At 47.8% G+C, this 12,924-nt stretch overlaps 1 protein-coding gene across 1 annotated transcript in view; it reads right to left on the reverse strand.

Moving 5' to 3' along the window:
• The window catches only part of COL4A2 (collagen type IV alpha 2 chain), a 169,918-nt gene that overhangs the window by 34,581 nt on the left and 122,413 nt on the right, over window positions 1-12,924 (reverse strand). Inside the window, exons 18-22 of the mRNA XM_041731385.1 lie at window positions 12,788-12,854; window positions 9,391-9,501; window positions 8,761-8,910; window positions 3,721-3,813; window positions 2,546-2,709 (exon numbers count right to left, since the gene is read on the reverse strand). Coding sequence (XP_041587319.1) covers window positions 2,546-2,709; window positions 3,721-3,813; window positions 8,761-8,910; window positions 9,391-9,501; window positions 12,788-12,854 — 585 coding nt within the window. The remainder of the gene's footprint in view (window positions 1-2,545; window positions 2,710-3,720; window positions 3,814-8,760; window positions 8,911-9,390; window positions 9,502-12,787; window positions 12,855-12,924) is intronic.

Consider the following 12,924-nt stretch of genomic DNA (forward strand, 5'->3'; position numbering starts at 1 on the left):
CATGTAAGTAGCCATACTTGGCTCGATAGTAAAAACCAGAACCTCACTGCTCAGTGTGGTCCATAGACCAGCAGCCTTGGCCTCTTCAGGGAGCTTGTTAGAAATGCAGTATCTCAGCAGTCCCCCATCCCTCCCCACTGCCACTGACCTAGAATCTGTATTTCAACCAACTCCTAGGGAGCCACATAGTCATGAACTTTTGGGAAGCAATGATCTAAAATACAAGATCAACAACTCTTAATGACATTATTTAGAATCTGAGCAAGTACTCCAGGTACAAGGGATGGAAATTTGTGTCCACTCAATATTGAGAGTAACAGCTTGTCTTCTGGACTGAAATTAAGGTTGGAAAAAAAAACACCTTCATATTATAGAGACAAGCTCATCGCAGGGACACTCATATTTTAGGTTGTGAAATCTAGTGTAGGTCTTTTAATGAATAGAAATGAGGGATCCCTGGGTGGCGCAGCGGTTTGGCGCCTGCCTTTGGCCCAGGGCACGATCCTGGAGACCCGGGATCGAATCCCACATCGGGCCCCCGGTGCATGGAGCCTGCTTCTCCCTCTGCCTGTGTCTCTGCCTCTCTCTATCTCTCTGTGACTATCATAAATAAATAAAAAAATTAAAAAAAAAAAAAGAAATGAGCAGGTTAGTGGGTCAGGATGTTAATGTGTGATGTGCTCATTTTCGGGAAATCTTGGTTGTTATTATTTGCAAGAATATGGGAACTTTCAGTGTTGGTCTAATTAAACAGGGAATGTTCTGAAAAATTCCACAGCTACTTGATTTATTGATTCAGTTCTTTGCAGAACAGGGCAACATTCTTTCAATGCTCAGGAGAGTGACACACACAGATGGGGCTCAGTACGTAGGTGCTGGGCAAACTGATGGCTGGATGAATTCATTTACTGACTGGCTCCCACACTTCAAATGTTCTCCCAAACTCTATTGGTACAAACATTAAAAAACAAAACAAAACAAAACAAAACAAAAACCATCCCAGGCCTTCGCACTGGAGCAGGGTTGCCAGACACATAAACATATCATTATACGCAAGACAACAGACACAATGCCAGAGGCCTGTGAACAAAGATGGTGTGGGCATGTGTGTCATACAGTTGGTGGAGGGAGCATGGGTCCTTGGAAGATTGTAGACATTCCAGGTGCACAAAATGGGGTCCATTTGGCTTCTAGGAAATATTTGATAATTTTATAAACAAACAAAGATCCTACTAGTTTTGCTCCTCGTAAGTTCACAACCCTCACTACAAATGTGTTCAAGTGCTAAGACGGCCATGATTTGGAGACAGAATCATGATAAAACATAGTGCCTGCCATTTTTAGTTGGATAAAACCGTTTGTGCTTGAGAAATCTCTGAGGCACGCCATGGAGGGGGCTGTGGATCTCATTTCACCTACAAAGCTCCGGTGCCACAAAGCAGTGAGGAGTGACAGCCTTGGTGTAGCAGCTCCGTGTGGCTGCTCATCCCCAGTACCAGCTCACGGAGCCAGGTCGCTCTTGGCCCGGTGCCCTGAGCATTTTTTCCTCTCTTGCTGAATAAGTAAAATAATAGACTTTTCACATTGTAAATCTCTTGAAACTCTCTTTTTGAGTAAAATAAGAAATAACAAGGCATATTTTGCCTTTATCTGAAATTGGCTTTGAAATCATTGGTTAAAACCTCTTGCCAAAGAAAGATCTCTAGATGCTCTTTTCATAGATGTGAAATAAAGTCTGTTGAGTTGATACACACGGGGAATCCACGGGCAGGGAAGTTCAGATATCCCTGGACATTCATGGTTCACTGGGAGGTCTCACTTAGCTGGTTAAGGGAGACATCATAAAATGCTTAATCATTTCTGTACTAAATTTGAAAAGATGAATATTCAGTGGAATGTTTTACATTCAAGATGCCGGGTTCTGTTTTTGTTTTTTTTAGATCTGATTCATATGCGGTAAAATTCACCATTTTGAAGCATACGATTTGGTGTTTTTTCACAAGATTGTGCAAGCATCACCAATCTCTAATTGCAGAACATTTTCATCACCGCCCCGGAGAAGACCCCACAGCCATGACACACTCACTGCCATTTCCCTCTCCGCCAGCCCCTGGAGGCCCCGACCTGTCTTCTGTCTCTAGATCTGGTGGTCCTGGACACTTCCTAGGAATGGCATCACACGACACCTCTTGGACTTTTAAGTTGTTTCTACCTTTTGGCTTTTATCATCAATGTGCTTTGAACACCTGTGTACAAGGTTCTGCGTGGGCGTGTGTTTTGGATCCTCCGAGGTGCCCAGCCAGGGGTGTGTGGGTCCCGGACACCTGGCAGCTCTACCTCTGACTTTCTGAGGAAATCTCAAACCACTTTCCAGAGCAGCTGTGACGCTCACCTTGTCACCAATAACTGTTTTACAGTTCCTCTCGGAGCATGGGGTTGTTTGAATGGAGCACTGGGTGCACGGCATTGCTGGTCTAAATCTATGTTTGCTTAAACAGAAGCTGTCAAGGACGTCCTGTCAGCTTTGAGAGAACTGGTGTCTCACCTTGAAACCTGGGAACCCCGGGATGCCATGCTGGCCAGGGTCACCCTGGCTCCCTTTCCTCCCTGGCTCCCCATTGATGCCCGGGAAGCCCTTGGGTCCTGGCAGCCCCGGGAGACCCCCGATGAACTGATCGCCTTCCGCGCATTTACAGTCCCCAGCGTCACCTGCAATGTGAGGAAAGACTTGTTATTTCCTTGTGAAGCGTGTGCTGAACACTCCTCCTGGCTTTGCAGGGGACAGAAGTCCAGGGCAGTGGGGGCTGGGGTGACAACGAAGCACTCTGGGGCCTTGTTTACTCCTGAGCTTGCTGGGGACCAGTACCGTTTCCTGGATGAGGAGCAGGGGTACCTGCTCGGGATGCAGAATGCAATGCTGCCACGTTTCCCCAGCACGGTGAACAGCAGGCCACTGACAGAGGTGGGTGTGCAGCTTGGGGGAGATGGTGTTCCAGAGTCTGGGGGATAGGAGGAGACTTGGGGAGGGGGCCTGGCTGGCACTCCGGGCTTAGAGGCCAAGCTCCTGGGTGGGAGGCAGGAAATACTTGGCCTCCCTTCTCAGTGTTGCTACAGTGGTGCCTAGGGAACCCACTGCTGGTGGCACAGGTGACTGGTGGTGGCTCATGGGGACAAGTGCTACACAGCCCTCCGTGGGGTCTGACTCCTGCAGTTGGCCCCGTCCATTGTGGGGGTACCCGCACGCCCACACATCCCACGTGTGCCACAAAGGTTGGGGTGCACGGCCTGGGGCTACCTTCCCCAGAATGGAAGGGGTGCAGCATATTTCTCACCTAGAAACTCCCTCTTCCTGCTCATTCGACTGCATCTCTCCCACCACCTGGGGGGAAGCTGCTGGGGACCTGCCCCGTCCTGCCTGGCTGGTGACTAAGCCCTAACTCAGGGGAACATGGGTAGGATCAGCTGTGACAACTACTCTACGGGTCTCTGCAGTGGACGAGCTCTCAGTGCTAGTTCTGCTGCCTTCGAGCTGAGTGCTTGACAGAACCATCTGATTCAGCCCAAGAGGTCACAGCTCTTCTGCTTTGTGCCCCCCAGGCTCTGCATCCCTGAAAGTTCAGTGATGAAGGCAGTGACAGAGATGGGAGAAAGGAGGGCAAACACAGGGCTGGGAGCCTGGCTGCCCGCCCTTCCTCCAGCATTTCCGACGACACTCCTTACCTTTCCATCCTTTCTGTCCGCGAGCTCCAGGGAAGCCAGAAGGTCCAGGGAACCCTGCGCTCCCTTCTGTTCCCTTCAAGCCGAAAAGGAAACCTAAGGAGAAAATCCACAAGGATGGTTGTTGAGTGCAACCTGGAGACCCTCCTCCCCGGACCCAGGGTTGGAAGGGTCACCGCCCGGTCTCCCAACAGAGTGTGCAATCCCTTTCTGGGACCCCCTTTTGTGGCCACAGCTCCCACCACCCATTGATGGAAGGAAAGGCAGGAACCTATTATGGGTTTTTCTAATGAAGTCTAGAGATAACAATCTTTGCTTTCAGGAAACATGGAGTCCAAAGAAAGGTTTTTCACATTTCAGCCACATATTTTATTCTATTACTATTTTTTCTCTTAAGATTTCATTTTTACTAATTGTGCTTTCTTGTTTTTAGGTTCCCATATAGTCTAAAACTCTGAATAGTAAACAAATTATTTTATAATAATTAAAAAATATATTTTCATGTCAAAAACCAGACATTTATATATTGAGGGGACAAGTGACCAAGTGACATCTTTACAATATCTCTGTATAATCAACCACATATTTTATGTGGTAAGACTCATATTCTAAGACCAACACAACTTGGGTTCCCCAAAAGACAAAAACGAAACAAAACAAAAAAACCCAAACCAAACCAAACCAAACCAAAACCAAAACCAAACTAAAGCAAAACAAACCAAGGTATTGACATGACTTTGGTTCCCCATCGGGCTCCCCTGGAGCAGGTGCACACACGGGTTTGCATGGTTCATGCAGACAGCATGGGGCCACCTGGCTCCAGCGCGCCACTTCCCCTTTCTCCACCCTCACCCCCATGACAGGATCAGGGCCCCTCAGAAGTCCTGTCCGGAACATAAAAGACTCCTAACTCTGGGAGACGAACAAAGGGTAGTGGAAGGGGAGGTGGGCGGGGGATGGGGTGACTGGGTGACCGGCACTGAGGGGGCACTTGGTGGGATGAGCACTGGGTGTTATGCTATATGTTGGCTAATCAAACTCCAATAAAAAAACATACAAAAAAAAAAAAAGAAAAGAAAAGAAAAGAAAGAAAAGAAAAGAAAAGAAAAGAAAAGAAAAGAAAAGAAAAGAAAAGAAAAGAAAAGAAAAGAAAAGAAGTATCCGGGCTGCAGGCTCCCATCCATAGTCCTGAGCAGGGGTTCCAGGAAGCCTCAAAACCAGGCTCTCAGGCCAACACTCTCCGCATCTTCTCGACAGCAGCGCCACCTGGTGGTGGGAATGAGCAACCCCCCAGCGCCCCTGGGTCAGGTTGGGAACGTCCCCCAGTCTGTCCTTGCTGCCAAACCCTACGGTGCTTGCAGCCCAGATCTAGAACCCCCCAACACACTGAAATACCTGCTGCCATACCCACCTCACAGTACCTGGGGGGAGCGAGAAAGAGGCACCAAGGAAGCTGGGAGGAGAGGAAACGCTGACTTAAAGGGCATTTGCTGTTTGGAAAAGCGACACCAGAATTTGAAGGTCAGAAAGCTCCTAGGTCACTGTATGTATGGAAGGGCAGCTGGCAGTTCAGTTTCACCACATTTGCGACAATCTCTCTCACTTATGCACCGGTGCACCTGTGCCAGCCCAGCAGCGCACCCAGAGTTGTGCATACAGAGAACATCGCACATCCTCACCTGCTTACTACACCTGAGGCCACCAGTCAACAAACCAACACAGAATTTCAACGACAGCCAGGGCTGTGCAAACAAGGGCTTTCAGAGAGAGTAACAGAAGAAGACTATTTATTTATTTATTTATTTATTTTAAAAGATTTTATTCAAGAGAGACACAGAGAGAGGCAGAGACACAGGCAGAGGGAGAAGCAGGCTTCCTGCAGGGAGCCCGACGTGGGACTAGATCCCCAGACCCGGGGTCACACCCTGAGCTGAAGGCAGACACTTAACCGCTGAGCCACCCAGGCGCCCCAGAGGAAGGCCATTTAAAATGGGGTGTCAGGAAAGCTCTAAGACCTGGTGCCCAGGACCTAAAGAAGCCGATAGTAGCCGAGAGAGGGCGACAGGGACGGTTCCAGAGAGAGCAGGAGCGTGTCTGAAAGCCCCTGAAAGACGAGGAAATCCAGGAATCCGAAGAGTGGTAAAAGGGCCATTGAGGGGCTTGGATTTCAGCCCAAGGGCATCAGGGAGCCATTCAAGAGATTTCTTTCTAAAAGTAGTCTTCAGGGATCCCTGGGTGGCTCAGCGGTTAGGCATCTGCCTTCAGTCCAGGGCATGATCCTGGATCCTGGATCCTGGATCCCTGCATTGGAGCCTGCTTCTCACTCTGCCTGTGTCTCTGCCTCTCTCTCTGTGTCTCTCATAAATAAATAAATAAAATCTTTAAGAAAAAATAAATGTAGGCTCTATACTCCAGCATGGAGCCCAATGTGGGGCTTGAACTCACTTCCGGATAGTGCAGGAGGGACAAGGAAGTACCAACAAAGGCTCTCAGGGAGAACAGGCAGTGGGATGAGAGGGCACCACGGAAGGCCAGTGAGTGTAGAGGGCTGCCAGCTGCACCAGTGACCACTGAGCGGGATGTTGCCCCTGCGATGTGCTCTCAGCTCCTTGGCTACCAGGTCAAGGGCATTCAGGCCCTGGTGGACTTTGTGGGCTTTTTTTTTTATGCCTCCAAGTTCTCCCAATGTTGTGAGAAGTGCAGCAGACAGGTAGGCATTTGGTTTCAGATATTTCAGAGATGTCGGCATTTTAAGTTTGACACAGACTGTGGGTGTTCCTTGTGTGGTTGGAGACTCCAGCGGCCATCCTTCCTCTGTCCTCTGTGCTTTCTTTATCTAATAAACTAGTAATTCCAGACAAGTCCTACAGCATAGCAGTGCACCTCTCAGACGTTTTCAAGATGATTTTCCCTAAAAGGCCAAGGGCCATCACAATGCTGGCAGGATTCTGACTTATTCTAAAAAAAAAAAAAAAAAAAAAAAAAAGAAACTGCCCTGACACTTGATTCAGTTAACTCAGCTAGAACCAAGAGTTAGTAAAATATTTAGCTCAGAAAGAAAACTGACTTCACAGTTTGGTTCTGTGGGAACTGCAAAAAACTAAAAATTCTGGTTTTCATTAGTAACCAACACACAAAACAGGAGGAAGGGCAGTTAGCAAGAAAGGAATCCAACGATTTCATTCCAGGCGAAAAGCTAAAGCACTCTGCCGGAATCCAGGTCACTGGTATTAAATTCTGACTATGCACAACAATGTTTTAAAAGGCCATTATGGTTGGCTACCTTTTGTCTAAGAGATTGCTTTTTTGAAAAAGTGATTTGGAAACAATGTGTTCATGGGGTAAAATAAATATTTCAAGGAGAATTTAAGTTGTACGGTTTTCATACCTTAGGTTGATAAAATTTATTGGATTCTCTTCCATGCATTTTACGAATAAAATATGCACAAGAAACTGATCCATCTGCAGATATATTAGTAAATCATAAACTTACTAATAAGCAAGATTTATAAAGCAAGATGGTGTCTGTATCTTTAACGAAGCAGAATATAGTTACTGGGATAATGGCAAGGTCAGCCTTCCATCACACTCCCTCTAGAGGCAAATTTTTATGCTTTAAAAAATTTTTTTTAACACATCATGTTCTTTTGCCAAAAAGGAAAACTTATGAGATAACATTTAGTCAGGAAACATAATGCCCATAGAAACTTGGCCGTAATCACTGATGTCATCACAATAAATATGACTTCCAGGATAAAAATATATGACAGATAACACAGCTCAAACTCTGGTAAATTCCAAGGAGTTATCTACACCTAAAATTTTTCAGAGGAATGTTAAGAATCTGGCTTTGCCAGTTGAAGGGAAATTGGAACAGTAGGGCCATGTTAACTTAGACATTTACTGTAGAAGACAAAAGGGAATCAGAGAAGGGATTGCTGATTTCTCAATGGAAGAAGTAGGTGCGCACATGCTTCTACTACCCTCACAATCATTCCTCTCAAGGTGGCAGAGAGAAGCAGACATCCCAAAGCAGCAAAAGCACAGACCAGAACCTGACCTTTACATGAAACCAAACACTACCTGTTAGCAATGGGAAGCTTTCCCCGCCTGGAGATAGGAAACTCTAAGAGATTGCTGGGGGTGGGGAGGCAGGATACCAGGAAAGTTAAAGTCTAATATTTCAAATACTGGCTGATAGACCATGGACCTTATCACATAGAAAGAAATTGTGACCTCATGTTTTCTTCCAAAGCTTCATTTATGCAAATTCCTGAAGGGATGAAATGTTCCCACGAGGAGATTTTACAAAATCTAGAACTACCCTTTAAATGTGGAAGCCGAAAAGATCAGTGTTTTTGGTGGTGAGCTCAAAGACAGACCGCACGTCTCCCTGCATCCTCGGAGCGTTCTCCACTGATAGAGGAGCCAAGGAAACATGGGACCTTGGCAATACACTCTGCACTAGTACTCCACGCTGCCCCCCCCCCCCGCCCAGGCGGCGTGGGGCCCAGAAGCTCATGCTCATCTTGTTTACAGACCCTCATTGTCTCTCATCTCAGCCTCGGCCAATGCAGTCACCTCTTCCTGTTGACTGCTGTCACCTGTTCAGTTACACAGCTCTGCTGGCATGGGCTGAGAAGGCAGATGATCAACTCTGCTAAAGATCACTGTGAAACAGGGGAGAGGCTACAAGCCAAGGCAGGAGGCCTCCACCCTGGAAGAAGGTGACGGAGCAGATCACATCGACACTCGACGGATTTCAGCTTGCACCTGCTTCCCAACTGCACTGCTCAGATGTGCCACTGCAGAGCTGACACCCCTGGAGCCACAGTCAGCCAAACCCTGGGTCACGTCCACGGGCCTGCTGATACTCAGCAGATTCCCTCATCACTGGCTTTTCTGTTTGTGTCCCAGGGCACCTGCCACACCCTACTGCAATGCCTACTGCATTGGTTCATGGAATTATTTAGCAGGAAAACCCCGGTAAGAATCTGACAGGGGCTGGGCCTCTTGTCCGCACCTGAGTATCCTTCCACTTACCATCCGGTCCAGGTGGTCCAGCAGCCCCTGGGGGTCCTCGGAGTCCTGGCTTTCCATCAGTGCCTGGTGGGCCGGGGTACAGTGCAGGGATGCCTGGGTCTCCTATGAACCCTTTGGGGCCCATTTCACCCGGTAAGCCTCTCTTTCCATCTGAAAAATCCAACAGTGACCATAAGCAGCATGAGACTTGGGACATTTAACATCTGTGTTGGCATTCCCATCCCAGAGGCCACCAGGAACCTATGAGTTCACAGTCCAATCAGTAGCTTAAGGATAGATGCTCTCACTAGATTTCTTCACCATATTTCCACTTCAAGGAAACTCCCCAACAATGGTGTGAGAATTGTAACCCTGGCCACGAGGACTGGCCACTGCCCACACTCATCCCGGTCAGTCGACAGCATCATGCTCGTTGCTTGTCAGCGGCACAATCCAGCCCTGTGTGTATTGCACATTGCAGGTCAACTGCTCCCCAGAAGACCTGTGGCACAGGCCCCCTAACTGGTTAGAGCTGCTGAGCCTCCTCTGCATGAGAGGCCAGCTGCAGAGCCAAGTGGTCGGTAAGGGCCCAGGGCTCTCTGTAAACACCTGTTGAGGGGGACACACTTCTGATACCATGGAGCTGATTACCTTCATCTCTGATGGATGGGCCGGGGAGACCTGGTGGGCCCGGGTCTCCTGGTTCACCTCGGCTTCCTGGATCCCCGTGGGTCCCTGGGAATCCTGGGTCACCTCTGGCACCTGCAACCGAGAAGGGCCCCATGGTAAGAACAGGACTGCTTCCAGGACCCACTTGAAGTGCGCACTTTTCCACCAAATGTGTATTTATTTATTTGTTGTATGTCTTGTACATGCAGTGAAGGGTGGTGGGGCTCTAAATGGTTAATATATGGCAGTCTCTACTTTTAAGGAGCTCATTCCTTTTTTAAAAAAAATTTATTTACTTGAAAGAGAGAGAGAGAACGAACGGGGGGGAGGGGGCAGAGGGAGAAGCAGAGTCCCCACTGAGCAGGGAGCCTGATGCAGGACTCGATCCCAGGACCCTGAGATCATGACCTGAGCTGAAGGCGTATGTTTCACCAACTGAGCCACCCAGGCACCCCAGGGAGCTCATTCCTAATCAAATAGGAGCAATAAAAGATTCCCATAAATATCATAAAAGACTGGAGAGGTAGACAATGCCAAAAAGTTACAGACCTCGGTTTCAAAAAGGGGAAAGATTATTTTGGGGAGAAATCTGACATTGAGAACACAGAGCATAAACATAACAGTGATAGTAACATTTGGGAGCTCTTGCTGTGTGCTCTAGGCTCAGTGTTTAATACTTCATGTTCATCTGATTCCCACCAAGTCAAATGGGGGCAAATGGTGCCATGGCCCCAGGTTTATGGACAGGTGAGGCATGGTGCTCATGGGCACCATGAGGCTTCAGGACACAGCAGCCTGACCACTGGATACGGGTACACTGTGATGCAGGTGGGAGACAGACGGGGGTGTGGGGAATGGTGAACAGCTGTGGTGGGTATCAGGTGGGATAAACAGCTGAGTCTAAATGGGAATAACGAAGGGAATGGCAGGACTAGGGATCCCTGTGTTCATGGCGCTCAGCGCGGGAGGTGAGGAGGGCTGGTTCCTGTTTGAAGCCCCACTTCCTCAGGCCCAACTCCAGCCCAGAGCTGCTTTCCATAGCTCCATAGCTGTGTGACGGATGAAGAACACAGGTGGGGGCTCTTACAGACCTTATCCCTAAACAAACAGAGAGTGGCTTCGAGGTGTTCTCTCGCAGTGTAAACAGCAAAGCTTTACTGTAGGACACATTTTTCTGGACTATAATTGGGAAAAATGAGAGAAAAGACACTATGATGTTTTACTGTGTACGTATTACTAATTATTAGGAAAGCCATCACTCTGTATGGGATCTCAATGGGATCTTTAATTTTCTCATCTCAGAAGCAAGTCCTTAAATTAAGGAGAGGATGTGCCAGCATCATCCTTGAGTTGTACACGCAAGGTGTGGAAAGCGGGGAGTCTGCTGTATGGGTGCTTATGCCCTGTGGAGAGGGGCGGGCGTGGGGTGCTGGGCTCTGGACACAGGGGACCTGAGTGACCTTGGGTTCATTCATTACACATGTGACCTTGGGTGAATCATAGAAATTCTATACCTCAATATCTCCACCAGTAAAACAATGTGATGAGAGCAACTAAGGGGGCCTGGGCCCCAGGGAGCACTGTGTGAATGCTAGCCCTCAGGAATGGGTAGGCAGAGACAAAATAAAAGTGAAAACCACAGATCCTCTCATTCGTTAGGAAGAAGAGCAAGATTAATTGCTTTAGTTACCATGTAATAATTAAAAAAAAAATACAAGTCTCCTCCAGCCGTGCGGGTTTTGACAAGCTCCTACAAGGCTACTTTGTGCAGATACGAATATTCTCTTCCATGAGGGAATCCGCTCATTATCAGCCTGTTGTGCTCAGGAGCCCTCGCCTGCCAACTCACCAATTTAAAACCATCACCTTCCCAGTGTGGTTTCAGAAATATGAGGTGGTGAAAACGGGAAATAGATGAATTCTGGGCTCTCAGTCAGTGATGTTTTTGAAAAATGGCCAACATTAATTTAAAAAAAATTATGTTCCCAAAGCCTCAAAGGCAGTCTTTCAATTTCAACCAAATCACTAACAGAAAGCGGACCTCATGTTCCTTTTCTTGGGGCTTCTGGCTTGGCAGGCACATCTGGACTCCACAGTCAGGAGGGCGAGGGTGAGTGCCAGCTGCCCGGGGAGGGCCATCCGAGGTCTTGAGCATGGATTCCAAATATACTCACTTATCCGTATGTGTTAATTTGCAAGAACACATGAAACCCAGCTATCTTTGTGTAGGGGACCTGATGGCGTTTTTCCTTCAAGGCCACCCTGGAGGGAAATCTCTCGGGGGCTTCACTGGGCTTTGTCCTCAGCCCTGTGCTAATCTATGTTCTCATTAACGTTGGGTGAACACATGCAAAGGTTGTTCTTAGATGGACAGGTGGTTCACACCAAGTGTATGACCCCTGGACACATATGGTAGGGAGAGCCAGGCCATCTACTAGGTACAGGGAAGTAAATATTAGACTGTCTTTATTAAAAAAAAAAAACCAACGAACTCACCCTTTAAAATCCCTTTCTGATTTGTATGAGGTAGGACATAGACTTTTCAGTCCATTCAGGTAGCCTACTACCTGCCTGGTACTGTTCTAGAAATCAGGGATGCAGCAATGAGCCACAGCAGCTAAAACCCTGTCCTCGTGGAGCTCTGTACAATGAGGATCCTCCATAAGTAAATACGCATACGATTGTTCAGAGGGTGCTGAAAACATTTTTTTTCTTGACCTAGAAGGATACACATTCAAAAAGGTTCAAAGACCACTGCTCTTATCACAGAATTAGAATGTTTCCATATGATCCTGTCAGTCTGGAAGGCTGAGTAAAATAACGAGATGGGCATTCACTACAACACATGCAAGACCCCTTCACTTACAGTCAGGGGTCCTCTGGGATGGTGGGAACATCTGGGCAGATACGTGGGGATTCCTCAAAGGTTAAAAGGATGTGGCCTTTTACAGATTATGGATTGTGGCCAGTTCAGGGTTTCGGATTGGCAAGCAGAGGGCAGAAGCACCTCGGTACACTTGGGGCAGAAGGCACTGAGGGTGGCTCGGTGGCTGCCATGAAGACTGTGTGCAGGAGGACCAGATCTCTTTAGTGATATTACAGATGGCAAAGCCAGAACCTGCACCAGGCAGGCAGAAATGAAGCCATTTCCCAGTGAAGGGGTCGCACCCAGAATGCAGAGATGAAATGGAGATCTCTCTGTGACACCATATTCAAGCAACGAGGGGAGTTGTCCATGAACCCGATGTTCTCCAGAGGTTATGCTCTAAACATCTTTTTTGTTTTGCTTAGAAAACCTTTCTTGCAAGTTCATGACCATGTCCAAAACAGAAGAGGACACATGTGTGATAGAGACATGCAGGAGAAACCATGTACGAACCTTTAACTTGGGAGGGATGAGGGAAGTATGCAGGGGCACCTGGAGGCCCACGGTCACCTGCTTCTCCCTGCACGAAGAAAAGAGGAAAACAGAAGGATGTGAGATCTGCCTTCAGGATTTTGGATACCATGCATATT

This window comes from Vulpes lagopus, chromosome 16, assembly GCF_018345385.1.
Source record: "Vulpes lagopus strain Blue_001 chromosome 16, ASM1834538v1, whole genome shotgun sequence".
Classification (NCBI taxonomy): Eukaryota; Metazoa; Chordata; class Mammalia; order Carnivora; family Canidae; genus Vulpes; species Vulpes lagopus.